The 13,702-nt window shown below is 37.4% G+C and overlaps 1 protein-coding gene across 4 annotated transcripts in view; it reads right to left on the bottom strand.

Annotated features, from left to right (window-relative positions):
- The window catches only part of LOC150094462 (hemocytin-like), a 2,636,009-nt gene that overhangs the window by 1,458,356 nt on the left and 1,163,951 nt on the right, over positions 1–13,702 (bottom strand). For all 4 annotated transcript variants that reach the window (XM_090412206.1, XM_090412207.1, XM_090412208.1 and 1 more), the window contains one exon: positions 9,836–10,071. In XM_090412206.1, the coding sequence (XP_090268332.1) occupies positions 9,836–10,071 (236 nt within the window). The remainder of the gene's footprint in view (positions 1–9,835; positions 10,072–13,702) is intronic.

The following is a 13,702-nucleotide window of genomic DNA, read 5'->3' as shown; positions in this document are numbered from 1 at the left end:
ATTGTTTTTGACTCTGACATCTTGCATAATGTGCTTTGACCTGAGCATGTTTAAATGCTATTAAGTTTGTTGTGGTAGGTTATCTACAATATATACCCCATGCTCTATCTTAATCTTTTTTGGCTGCTTGACACTCTGCAGGGTGCCAAGGTTTGGATAGAGTGGAAATCATGATTTTTTTGGAATTGCTGCATGGACAATACAGTCTATTACATACTTCAGTGCATCAGTGATAGGTGTTTGGCTGACTGCACTAGTATTAAATTTTGCAAATTAAGAAAATATACTCCAGTCAGCCTGGTCCATTTTCCACATGGATATCCATGTAAGAGGGCATGGTTCCTGTAAAAACACGGTGCTAATAACCAAACCGTTATTGCTTCCATATTGTTTTCTAGGACATCAGATGCAAGCAGTGTCAAAAGGTGGGGGGGGGGGGAAAGATTATAAGGTCAGTTACAGAATAAGAGCAGGTAAGCAAAGAAGGTATTGTCTCCATTATTAATAAGGGAGATATCATGGTTGTTAAGCAATTGATCGATGATATAGCCTGATCTATTCATGTTGGTACTATCCTATAGAGTATTATGTCAATTAAAGTCATCCATTATGAGTATGTGCTGAGGAAGTTGCGGTATGAGATTATCCAGTTCCATTTCATTAATTTATAACCCAGTGGTAAATATATTGAGCATACTGTGATAAGAAATCTCACAGACAGCAAATTGCAACTTCTTCCAGAGCAGCATTAAGCTGAACATGATGGACAGGAGTATGGTTGTCCATGAGGAGAGCTACTCCACCATGATTGGAACTTTCTACAATTCTGTCCTTGCATACAACAGTGATATTCCTGATGATAGTGTCCTTATTGAGTTTTAAATGTTTTCCTGCAGACAGAAACAAAGTTTTTATTTCTGCAGTAGGTGCTTGATATTGTTGATATTCTAGTGAAATCCATGACAGTTCCATTGTAATAATTTTCTCATTGTTTAGGCTTCATAGACCTGTCTATTTCCATGAGGCTGAGGACTTACCCTTGTCAAGTTTAAATTTCTCATTAGATTTTGGGAAGTATGGAAGCCTGTCCTCTGGAAAAATATACATCTTCATATGTGTCAGGATTACTGGGTAAGTTCAATGGATACTGAAGTATCCATTTTTCCTGGGGAAGGGTCTGGTGGTTTGTCTTTAAGTGATAACGTTGCCAAATTTTTTTCACAAGTGGATTCTTATTGAATGGAATGATTTTTGGAGTGGGCCCATACATTGTGCTATTGATACAATCAACACAAAAAATAACAATCATAAAGTTCAGGTATGGTGAAATTATCAAATGGTGGAATAGGCGTACAAGTTTAAGTAGATGTTGCACTTTCTCAACTGCAACCTTCTCAGCATAAGAGGATCTCAGAACAGGTGTGGGAGTCGCCAACTTCCTTTTTGCATCCTGATATATATATTTGGTGTTTTTATTTCTTGTATTTCTTTTTCATCTTTCCACTTCTGACATGCACAGGAGAGAGCTGGATGATCTCACTGATGGTTTACACATTTGGTATTCTTTGCAAAGCAGAAATGATTTTCATGCTTTTTACTACCACATCGGATACAGGTAGCAGAACGCAACATGCAGTTTGAGCATGTCCAAATTTCTAGCATTTGAAGCATTTTAGTGGATTAGGAATGTATAGTCTAACAGGACAACTGATATATACCCTGATTTAACAGATGTTTGAAGCTTAGGAGTATCAAAAGAAAGGATGATGTTTCTGGTTGGAACCAAGTGACCATCCCTACAGATTAGGATGCACCTCATACCTGTCACCCCTGATCTTTCAGTTATGAACACATCTCCTCATCAGGAACATTTCAGAGATCCTGTTCTGAGACTGCTCCTCTACAGGAGTGATCTGAAAATGGGTCAGAGGTAGTGGATGGGGAGCTCTGGCTCCCAACCCACCCAACATGAAACCATACAGGGATACCCACTTTCCAGCAAGCAATGACTATGTTCAACAGTGGAATACCAGGATTACTCATGATGCTATAATACAAGCATCACAGCAATCCTTCAGCCCTATTCCTGGACCAATGGGAAGGAGACTTACAGCAACACCATTGATCCATAGAGGCAAGTCCACCAGCTGATTGATCCTGTCTAGGCTAACCAGGCTTGCCTGTCTTGCTGAAGCAAAGCCCAAAGTAATGCAAGACTACCAGTATCCCTCTTTTCAGATGCCTATGGGTCGCACCTCATGACAAACATGGTGACAGGACATTCGATCCCAGCAATAGTGGTTTGGAAAATAGGTTCATAAAAAAAACTCAGGAGAAATTAGACAAAGAATCATGAACAAAAGCAAAGAAAAAGAGGAAGAATGAAAAAGGTCAGTTTCACTATTGGGAGATCCCCTTCCATCATCAACAGGTGCTTTACAATGAGAGGAGGGGGGGAGAGATAGAGAGATAAGAAGAAGTAGGGCAAGAGAAAAATTTGGAGATAGTGAAGTCATTGTGAAAGCAAGATATACAGAGATGAAAAGAAAATGGGAGGGGAGAGAGATTGGAAGCAAAAGGGGTGTCACGAATTCCGGTGAGAGAAGAATGAATGAAGCTGTTTGGAGTGTCATGTATAGTAACTTGAGGATTCCCAATGTGCAGAGTAGAGTGCCAGAGTAGTACTGCAGAGAGGAACAATAGAGTGTGTGGCTTGGAAATGAAATGAGGTGAAAATGTACATGAGATGATTGTAATTATTATTATTATTATTTGACACCTCCAGGGAGTCCAAAGACTCATCGAGCGAGTGTGCCAACAGCATCAAATGATTTTTCCCTTCCAACTACTAACCACGCTCAAACTTACTTAACTTTTTGTGCGAGCCATTAGTAGCAGAGGCTCTACCAATTGCCCAACCTTGGCAATCAATGACCTAAAAGTTAATGTCGGTTGTGCATCAAGAGAACTGAGAATGATGTTAAGGATAGTGCAGCTGAAATGTGTCAGAGAATAATGATGTTAGTTTAATAGAACTAAATGTTAGGCTTTGAAACTTGGGATCCACAGATGGGATGCTTCGTACTCACGTGGTGGAGTAGTATTGGAAGAAGTGATGGAATCAAGGGATCATGCAGTGATTATAGATAGAAATTTGAAATTCAGAAAACATATTCCAAAAGTTGAGAAAACAAGTCAGATAACTGCTGGAATACTGAGGATAAAAAGTTGGTGGTTGCATTGTACAGTGCTTTGATCCAACCACATCTACATTTCTATGTTCAGATCTAGTCACTGGAATTTGAACAGGATGAAATAAACAGAGAGGGGTGTTGAGGTAAAGCATGAAAATGATATCATATTGTGCAATGCTGGTTATGAGATGAGACTGAAGTTATGTAGACTGCTGAGACTGGTGGATAACAAACGAAGTAGGATATGATTGAGACATTTAGGCTGTTTTATATAGTAAAAAAAAAGAGGAGGGGGGGGAAGAAACCATCTGTGAAAGTTGTAAAAAGAAGTAGTGATTTTGTTTTTTCATGGAGAGTAGAAAGAGCATTGAATGCATTGCCTGAGAGGGTGATTAAGGTGGAAATTGTAGGTGAGTTAAGTTAGGAGTGGTATAATAGATTTGTGTTGTCTAACCTTGACCTCCCACAATGAGAATAACAACATTATTATTATTATTATTATTATTATTATTATGTGACACCTCCAGGGAGTCCAATGACTCATCGTGAGAGGGCACACTACTCTACTTCATTAAATACATCTCATCCTCTCCACTACTACTTAATTCTCTAACTACAACACTACTACTATCATTGATGCCATCTATCGCCCATCATCACCAACAACAGTATTTTTACTCCATGGTGGTCAGGAAAGTAAGTATGCATGGTGGCCCTCCCATAATGCAAATAATTATACAAATCAAAAAGAGTGTGTACTTTGCATTATAGGATACCAAGACAACTGATGTGAAATTATCCATTATAAACAATTAGCCTTGTTGTGCAGATGTTTCATGCAAAAATTTTGTTTGCTTATACTTGGGTAATGGATTAAAAATGAACGTAATTTCTTGACAAATTTAATTTAAACAACATGCCCCTCTCTAGCTGTTATACCGCACTTCTCTCTTCAGTCTGACTACACCACCTGTCTTCCTGATCCTGACTATGACATTCATACCCCTTTCATCCTCACTTTTGTGCATTTCATCACTTTGTCCTGCTGTAATCATATCTTCAAACTTGTATCTGTCTTCTTCTTGTTCTACAATCTGCTTCACTGTGCTGTCTGCTTCACAATTTCCATTGATCATTAGCTACACTAACTTCTTGATTCTGTCCTTTCTGAAAATATAGTACTTTCTCTGAATGTCTAACTCCTTCTTCTTCTTATTGTGCTATCTTCTATCGAAGGTCAGCGACCATCTTGGCGAACAAACTGCGGTCTTGTGCTAATCTGAGCAGTTGTGCACTGCTCTTTCCTGTCCACGTCTTGATGTTGTCAAACCATGATATTCTTTTTCTTCCTCTAGTTCCTTTGCCATCAATTCTTCCTACCAAAATAGTTTGTAGAAGTTGGTATTTGCTGTTTCTCATGATGTGGCCAAGATATGATGTTTTTCGTTTCTTGATTATTTGTACAAGATGTTTAGCTTTGCCAACAGGCTATACAGAAGAGTATAGCCACATCTCAAAGGCTTCGATTTTCTTGATGGTTGTCGCCTTCAATGGCCATGTTTCAACTCCATAGAGCAGAATAGACCACACGTAACATTTCAGCATTCGGCATCTGACTTCCATGTTTAGGTCTTTATTGCAGAATAGTGTTCTCATTTTCATGAAGGACTGCCGTGCAACTTCAATCCTTGTCTTTATATCTATTTCTGGATCCCACCGTTCATTAAGCCAACAACCAAGATATTTATATCTTGACACTTGATCAATATTTTTCCCATTGAGTGTCAGTTTCATTGATGAGGCTGGATGTTTGCTGATGAGCATGTATTTTGTCTTGTTGATGTTTATATTTATTCCCATTCTTTGGTTTTCTATGTATACTCTGTCAATGAGTTTTTGGAGATCCATAATGTTATCTGCAATTAGCACGGTGTCATCTGCATATCGTAGGTTGTTAACAATCTTTCCATTTATTGTGATTCCCTCTGGACATTCTTCCAATGCTTTTTTAAAGATTACCTCTGCGTATATGTTGAACAGGAGTGGTGAGAGCACACATCCTTGTCTCACTCCTCTTTTGATGTTAATATCACTGGTGGTGATGTCTAATTGAACGGTAGCTGACTGATTCCAATACAAATTTGTTATTAGTCTTATGTCTTGTTCGTCTAGCCTTATTTGTTGAAGGACTTCTATTAAGTTAGTGTGTCTGACTTTGTCGAATGCTTTTTCAAAATCTATGAAACACATAAAGACAGATTTCTGTTTTTCTATGCATTTTTGTATCAATATTTGGGTACAGAAAAGGGCCTCTCTAGTACCAAAACCATTCCGAAAGCCGAATTGTGTTTCACTTAGAGTTTCTTCACTTTTTCTATAAATGCGATTCTGAATTACTTTCAAAAATATTTTTAATGTTCGGCTCATTAGACTAATAAGTCGGAAGTCACCACAGGAATTCGCTTTGGGTTTCTTTGGGATAGTGATAAATGTAGATTTGAGCCAATCTGATGGAAATTCATCACTTTCATATATTTCATGAAATAGTTTTTCAAGAAGTTTGATGTTATCTGGTTCCATTAATTTTAAAAATTCTGTTTGCACACCATCTGGTCCACTGTCTTTTCCTGTTTTACTTGTTCGTATAGCATTCTCTATTTCGCATTTCATGATTGCTGGTCCTTGAATGTTATCTTTTATATTTATAGGCTTCTGTCTAGTATCATTGAAAAGTTCTGTTACATATTTTATCCAAATCTGTGCTTTATTCTCTTCTTCTAGAACTATTTTTCCATTTTCGTCTCTTAGAGACACTATTTGCTTTTTCCTCAGTTTTCCGGAAATTTCATTGATTTTCTTATACAGATTGAAATTATCATGTTTCTTCTGAAGCAGTTCAATTTCAGTACATAAATCTTTCATCCAATTTTCCTTGGCTTCTTTTATTTTTTTCTTGATGATGTTATGTGTTTCTGTATACCTGGCTAGGTCTTTGTTTTTGTACATTCTTCTTGTATCAATAAGAGAAAGAATCTCATCTGTCATCCATTCCTGTTGTTTTATATTATTCACATAACCTACTTCTTCAATACTTGTTGTTACGATAGCATTCTTTAAGCTATTCCAAAGAGATTCCACACTTTTATTTTCTTCTATGTTAATCTGTTGTAATCGCAGGTTAAGCTGTGTCTTGGCAGTTTTATTTATGTTCGGGTCTTTCAGTTTTTCTACATCAATTTTCTTTTTCTTCTTTTGTGATTTTTTAGCTGATTTTAATCTAAGACGTACTTCTGCAGCTATGGGATTGTGGTCTGATGAGATATCTGCTCCAGGATAAGTCTTTGCACTTTTTATACTACTGTGGAATCTTTTATTTATCAGTATATAATCAATTTGATTTCGGACAATGTTATGTTGGTTATCTTGAGGCAATTTCCAAGTGTACAGTCTTTTGGGTGGAAGTTTAAACCAGGTATTTGCTATTGTTAGAGCTTCTTCCTGACAGAACTGGACTAGGTGATCTCCTCTGTCATTTCTGGTGCCTAAGCCATGTTCGCCAACAATTTCTCCATCACCCCCTCTTCCTACTTTTGCATTGAAGTCACCCATCACTATGTTTATATCATGTTTCTTTGTTAGGTTTTTAATCTCTTTTAGGTGTTCATAAAACTCTTCAACATCTTCTTCACTTTTGTCAGCTGTGGGTGCATAAGCTTGGATGATATTTATGTTAACGGGGTTTCCCTTAAGTTGTAACAGCATTATCCTTTCAGAAAATGGAATCCAATTTAGTACTGATTTATTGATTTCTTCATCTACTATTACAGCTACACCATGTCAATGTTTGTTCTCATCATTCCCAGAGTAATATATTGTTGCATTATCTTGTTGACACTTTCCAGATCCTGGCCATCTTGTCTCGCAAATTCCCAAAATCCGGATGCCCAGCCTCTTCATTTCTCTTGTGGCATTTCTTAATTTGCCAGCTTCATACAGAGGTCTGACATTCCAAGTTGCAATTTTAAAAGTGGACACCATTTTGAGCCCAGAGATTCTTCACACCCCTGTCCCATTTAAGGGATGCCGGGAACTTGGGGCCAATTGTAAGGGTTTGCTCGCCATATGTCTAACTCCAAACCTATTCAAATACAATCCCTCAATCTTAAACCATTCCAACTTCCTTTCATATTCACTCCATAGATTAAAAAAAAAAAAAAAACTGAACACTCTTTGCCTCATACAAGCCATTTTGATATTCATTATCTCTGATCTCCTTTTCAACTCACTATTATCATACCTTGGCAACATACCAACCACTTTGCCAAAAACACTATTATTATTATTATTATTATTATTATTATTATTTGATACCTCCAGGGAGTTGAAAGACTCATCGAGATTGTCCTTCACCTTCTGCAAACAACTTATTCAAGTCCCTATCCATATTTCTTATTTCACCAACTGATTCATGCTTGTCTACAAATACCACATATTCTGATGGTTGCTCATTCTTTCTTTGCAAAACATCAGTTATTTGTTTCAATGTTCTACTAGGAAAAAATGCTTTGTGAAACATGCATTATTCACCATACTTCTAATGATTAAATCTCCATACAATGCTATAGAATTATCCCTTGTCTCGTTCTTCATAAAACTAATTTCCTCCTGGGCACTCCTAAACAGAAGCAGGCAAATAGCCATAAATATAATAATTTCCTCCTTCTGATTCACATTAACCAAACTCTTTTTTAGATGTTCAAATCTCAGATCTCTTGCCTAAGCTCTTCCATTCCCTTTGTTATCATTACTAATACTTTGCCTGATTTCTCTTTATTGCTAGTGATGCTAGCTCCCATTTAGAAATATTCAAAACTATCATGACATTTTGCACATGCATTAATACTTTTTTCTTTTTTGATCACCCTAACAGTCTACAAATCTTTCACATTTTCTCATTCATACATAAAACAATAATTCACACCTTATCTACTAAGAAAAATCCAGGGCAATACTCAATCTTCATGCCAAATCTTTTGGGCTTCCTAATGACTTCATTCATCCTCCTCAACTCAGTCTTTATTCCTTCCAACTCATTTCTCAGCAGTTCTATTTCTCTCTTCACACATCCTACTTTTATTTGATATTTACTCATGCATTCATAGCCATCAGAAAAAATCATCTCCTTCTACCACACTACCCAAATTAAATCCATGTGTACATCTTTCACCTTCTATTCATCTCCTCCAACACACTAATGGTATCCACAAATTGGCACCTGTTGATTAGAAAGCACTATTTCAACTCCTGCTAAAATCCGATATCAAAATAATTATGTCTCCCAGTGCTTCCCACTCACTTGCCTACATCTCATGCACACATACACATTTCCTCACCTGCCATATTTTTAAACTGTGGGATGTGTATATGTTGCATGCATAACAAGCTAAAAAACAACTATTCTATAATTGGGGAGAACAATGAGGATTCAAGTGGATGTTATGCCCTTACAGGATTTAAACAGATTGTGTGAGTGGGCCAGTGAGTAGAATTTACTTGCCTACTCATACAATCTATTTATATCATGTGCACTACAATCTATTGTACAGGGCTACGAAATACTGTACTGATAAAATCTTTCTTAAATATTGTACTCATACAATTATTTAAATTAAGGGGATATTAAATCCCACATTGTTTTAATACCGAATAAGAAACTCAAAGATTGGAATCATGATATAGTAAATATCATTCGGCATGATATTTACTATATCATGCCGAATATAGTAAACTATAAAGTATCAGTGATTACTAGCGTGAGCTAATGCAAGTAGTCCTAGTACGTAGTACAATCTCGGGCAACTCGCAGCAAAGGTTGTAAAGTTCTGATCGCAATTCTTGGTATTTTCCATAATGTAAAAACGTAAAAACACATTTCCTAGGAAATGCATGCTGTTATTACATTATGGTGGGAGGTCACTACCCAGACCAGTTTCAGCCTTTATTGAGGCTTCATCAGTGAGTAGCATGACCAAATTAATACCAAAGGGTATAGCGAAAAGAACTTATATATACGAGTTGTCAAAAAGGTGCAGCCATTAAATTACTTAAATATAAAGAGCCAATAGTCTTCATTTCGGCAATATAAACATTATTTAAATTAAGGGGATAATAAATCCCACATTGTTTTAATACCGAATAAGAAACTCAAAGATTGGAAGCAGAGAGTTTCATGCCGAATATAGCTACTCACTATAGCCATCAGCTACTCACTGATGAAGCCTCAATAAATAAAGCCTGGGTAGTGACTGCCCACCATAATGTAATAACAGCATACATTTCTTAGGAAATGTGTTTTTACATTATGGAAAATACGAAGAATAGTGATCAGAACTTAACCACCTTTGTTGCGAGTTGCCCGAGTTTGTAGTACAAACTCGGGCAAGTGGTGATGAATAAAATGCCTTATGTAAGTGTGTATGTAGTAAATAAACACTACAAGAGTTTAAATTAGAGTTTAAATTATAAAGAGATAACGATGATCTTCTATATCTTTTAAGTTCATCGAGGTTTGATAATAGCAATAACAACAACATTAATATATTTACAAAATGAACAAAAGAAAATTGAACAAAAACTCTTACAGCAAGTAAGGTACCATCATCCATTCTGCAAGTGCAATCCTCCACCTTCACACATGTAGATGCATCTCTCCACACATAAGGTTCCTTACAGCCTTGAAGTGGGCGGCATCCTTCAACACATCCATTATCAAGAAGAGAGCATTCATTTCTTTCTTGAAGATAACTCAGGAAAGAAATACAAGTCTGAGTGCAGCGAAATGCACAATGATCAAAAACTGTGTTATGTGGACAAAGAGCTGTAAAAAAAGATACAGAAATGAAATATTTTGTGTATGTGTGTGTGTGTGTGTGCATGTGTGCTTGCACATGCATGCGAAAATTTTGTGTTAGAAGGAGAAAGGACAAAACAAGTATGAAATAAGCAAAAAATGTAAAGAATTTTTAGGATTGAAAATGCAAATCTAAAAAAAATCATTTAATAAAATTTGTAAAATAAAATTAAATTCACAACAGCAATGAAAGAGTAATTAAAAATGAAAGTCAGAATGACAATAAATATTCTACATCATAATGCTGCGATACCATATTATACTTCATTTAATAATTAAGATCTCATACTGAAGTCAGAAGTACAGTACATTTCAAATGAGATGATCTTTAAGAAAAATCATTACTGTTTATTATTATTATTATTATTATTATTATTATTATTAAACAAGACCTCATGGAGTCAAAGACTCATCTAGGAGGTCCTTTTATCTCACACACATCTCATCATACCGGGTCTTAAACACATTCAAACTCCCTGCAGACAAAACACTCTCAGGCAAGGCATTCCAATCATTCACAACTCTGCACGAAAAAAACCTGCCTCTCGCTTCCCTACTCACACCCTCTTTATACAGTTTCCAGGGATGACTTCTGGTTCTCCCCTGATCTCCCACTATTCTCTGTAGAACTTCTCCACCATTGATCCTATAACAACCCCTTATCAACTTGTAGGTCTCTATCATATCTCCCCTCTTCATTCTCTCCACTAGACTCTGCAAATTACATCTTTTCAATCTTTCCTCATATTCGACATTCCAGAGGTCAGAAACTACCTTAGTCAGTTGCCTTTGGACCCTTTCCAACATCTCTTCATCCTTCTGAAACCCAGGTGACCAAATCTGGGCACAATAGTCCATGTGTGGCCTAATCAAAGCCTTATACAATGGAACAAGAATCTCCCTACTTCTACATGTCAGTGTCCTCCGCATCATTCCCAGAAGTCTTTGTGTTGTCTTCACAATTTTGGCGATGTGTCCCCTAAATTTTAGATCCTTATCCACTATCACTACCAGATATCTTATTTCCTCTACTTCCAACAATATATTCTCACCAAGCATAAATTCTGCATCCCATCTTTGTTTTCCAAATTTTAAAACCTTACATTTTGCAACATTGAACTCACATCCCCATTTACATACCAATTTATTCAAGTCTTCTTGCAAGGCCACAACATCTTCACTACTCTTTATGGTTCGTCCCAACTTTTCATCATCTGCAAACAACTGAATATCTCCATCCAAATCTTTGCCAATATCATTAATATACAAGTTAAATAGTAATGGCCCTAAAACAGATCCCTGAGGCACTCCACTAGTGACTTTCCTTTTCCTGGATATTGCACCCCCATACACAACTTGTTGATATCTATCAGATAGCCAGTCTCCAATCCAATGCACCAATCTAATATCCAACCCCATCTGCTCTAGTTTGATTGTCAACTTATCATGAGGTACTCTATCAAAAGCTTTTGCGAAATCCAAGTATATTACTGTGTATCCTTCTCCTCTGTCCAAGGAAGCAGTCACTTTATTGTAATAAGTAAGTAGATTACTAAAACACGACCTCCCCTTAGCAAATCCATGCTGTCCATCAAAGATTATACTATTGTTGTCAACCCAACTCTGGATCCTAGTTCTCACAAGCTTCTCCAACAACTTAACCACAACACCTGACACACAGATAGGCCTATAGTTTGATGCTTGAGTTCGATCACCTCCTTTATGAAGTGTTTCAAATACTGAGTACTCTGGATGTCAGTAAAGCTGTGTGACTGGATGGTATTTCACCACGAGTTTTGAGAGAATGTGCTAGGGAACTGACAGTGCCTTTGCCCTGGCTTTTCAATGAAACTCTGGCTGCAGGAAAGGTGCCCATTGAATGGAAGGAAGGTAAGATAGTGCCATTGCATAAGAGTGATAGCAGACTGGAAGTGTCTAATTATAGGCCAGTTTGTGTGTCATCAGTAGTTAGTAAGATCGTGGAGAAAGTATACAGCATTGGGAAGATGAGTGTAACGTTATCTGTGAGAGTCAACATGGATTTGTGAAGGGGTGCTTCTGTTTTAGCAATATGCTAGCCTTTTATGATAAAGTTATAAGAGGGAAAGGCATATACTGCAATTTTCTTAGACTTAGCGAAGGCATTTGATAGGGTGCCAAATGATAAGCTGATATTTAAGTTGCAGAACATGGGTCTGGATGTCAGATTGATCAACTGGATTCAGGATTGGCCGTCCGATAGGTTTCAGAGAGTTGTGTATGGTGGAACAGTTTTACGGAAGCAGAGGGTCATAAGGGGGTCCCACAGGGATGAGTACTGGAACCTATACTGTTTAACCGTTATATGAATGACATTGTCAGTGGATTGAAATATTCAGTTGTTTGCAGATGATGCGAAGCTGGTAAGGATTATTAGTAATAGTGCAGATGTGGCAGTCCTGCAAGAGGATTTGAATAAGCTAGAGAGATGGGCAAATGAATGGGGAGTCCAGTTTAATGCAGCAAAATGTAAGGTCTTGTGGTTTGGGAAACATCGATGGGACAATGCATACTCTGTGGGAGAAGTTATACTGGAGGAAGTAGGAGAGACAAGAGATCTGGGATTGATGATTGATAGAAACCTGAAATTTAGATCACATATTGCAAAGGTGTTGAAGGTAACACAGAGGATTGCTACAATAATGAGGACACCACCTACAGAGATAAAACAGTTATCATTCCATTGTATAAGACCCTGATCAGACCACACTTGGACTATTGTTCTCAGATTTGGTCTCCAGGATTTGAAGGGGATAAATTAACTGTGGAAAGGGTACAAAGGTGGACAACAAAGATGGTTTCAGGACTGTACAATGATAGTTATGAGGATCAGCTGAGGGAATGTGGACCGCAGAGTTTGGTGGATAGAAGAAGGAGGGGTGATATGATTGAGACTTTTAAACTGTTGAGAGGTGGTTACAGGGTTGACACTGGGGAGTTCGTTTGCTTGGTTGAACAGCGGGAAGGAGTGATGACATGAGTCCATCCCTGGAAGTTAGGAAAGGAAAGTGTGAGGAAGAGGGTGAGGATGGTTTCTTTGCATGTAGGGTGGTTGAACCATGGATTGCCTTGCATTGCCTGATGGACTGGAGAGAGAGTGAGAATGGTCAATGAGTTTAAGGAGTGGTATGATAGACTTTGTGTGTTTCTTAGGGGGGGGGGCTCCCCTCGATGAGTCTTGATAGACTTTCTGTTTCTTAGGAAGGACCTCCCACGATAAGTCTTTTGACTCCATGGAGGTCTGAATAATAATAATAATAATAATAATAATAATAATAATAATAATAAAATAATAATAATAAGATACTGCTGGACTTAGCAAATTTGACATAATGCCACATGAAAAACTATTACAAAACTTGGAGCACATGAGTACAGACATGAAGCTGGCAATGAGAATGGAGGAGGAGGAGGAGAATGGCTGACAGACAGACACCATAGGAGAATGAGGCTAACTAGTGGTGTAGCTCAGGGTTCTGTAATAGGGCTACTAGTCTTTAATTTTGTATATCAATGATATAGGGAAAGATTTAAGGGGAGGGTTATTCAGTTATTTGCC

The sequence above is a fragment of the Typopeltis vanoorti genome, chromosome 22, assembly GCF_054136105.1.
Source record: "Typopeltis vanoorti isolate ZY-2024b chromosome 22, IOZ_Tvanoo_1.0, whole genome shotgun sequence".
Classification (NCBI taxonomy): domain Eukaryota; kingdom Metazoa; phylum Arthropoda; class Arachnida; order Uropygi; family Thelyphonidae; genus Typopeltis; species Typopeltis vanoorti.
Note: the sequence above shows the minus strand (reverse complement) of the source record. Positions and strands in the feature narration are given on the sequence as shown.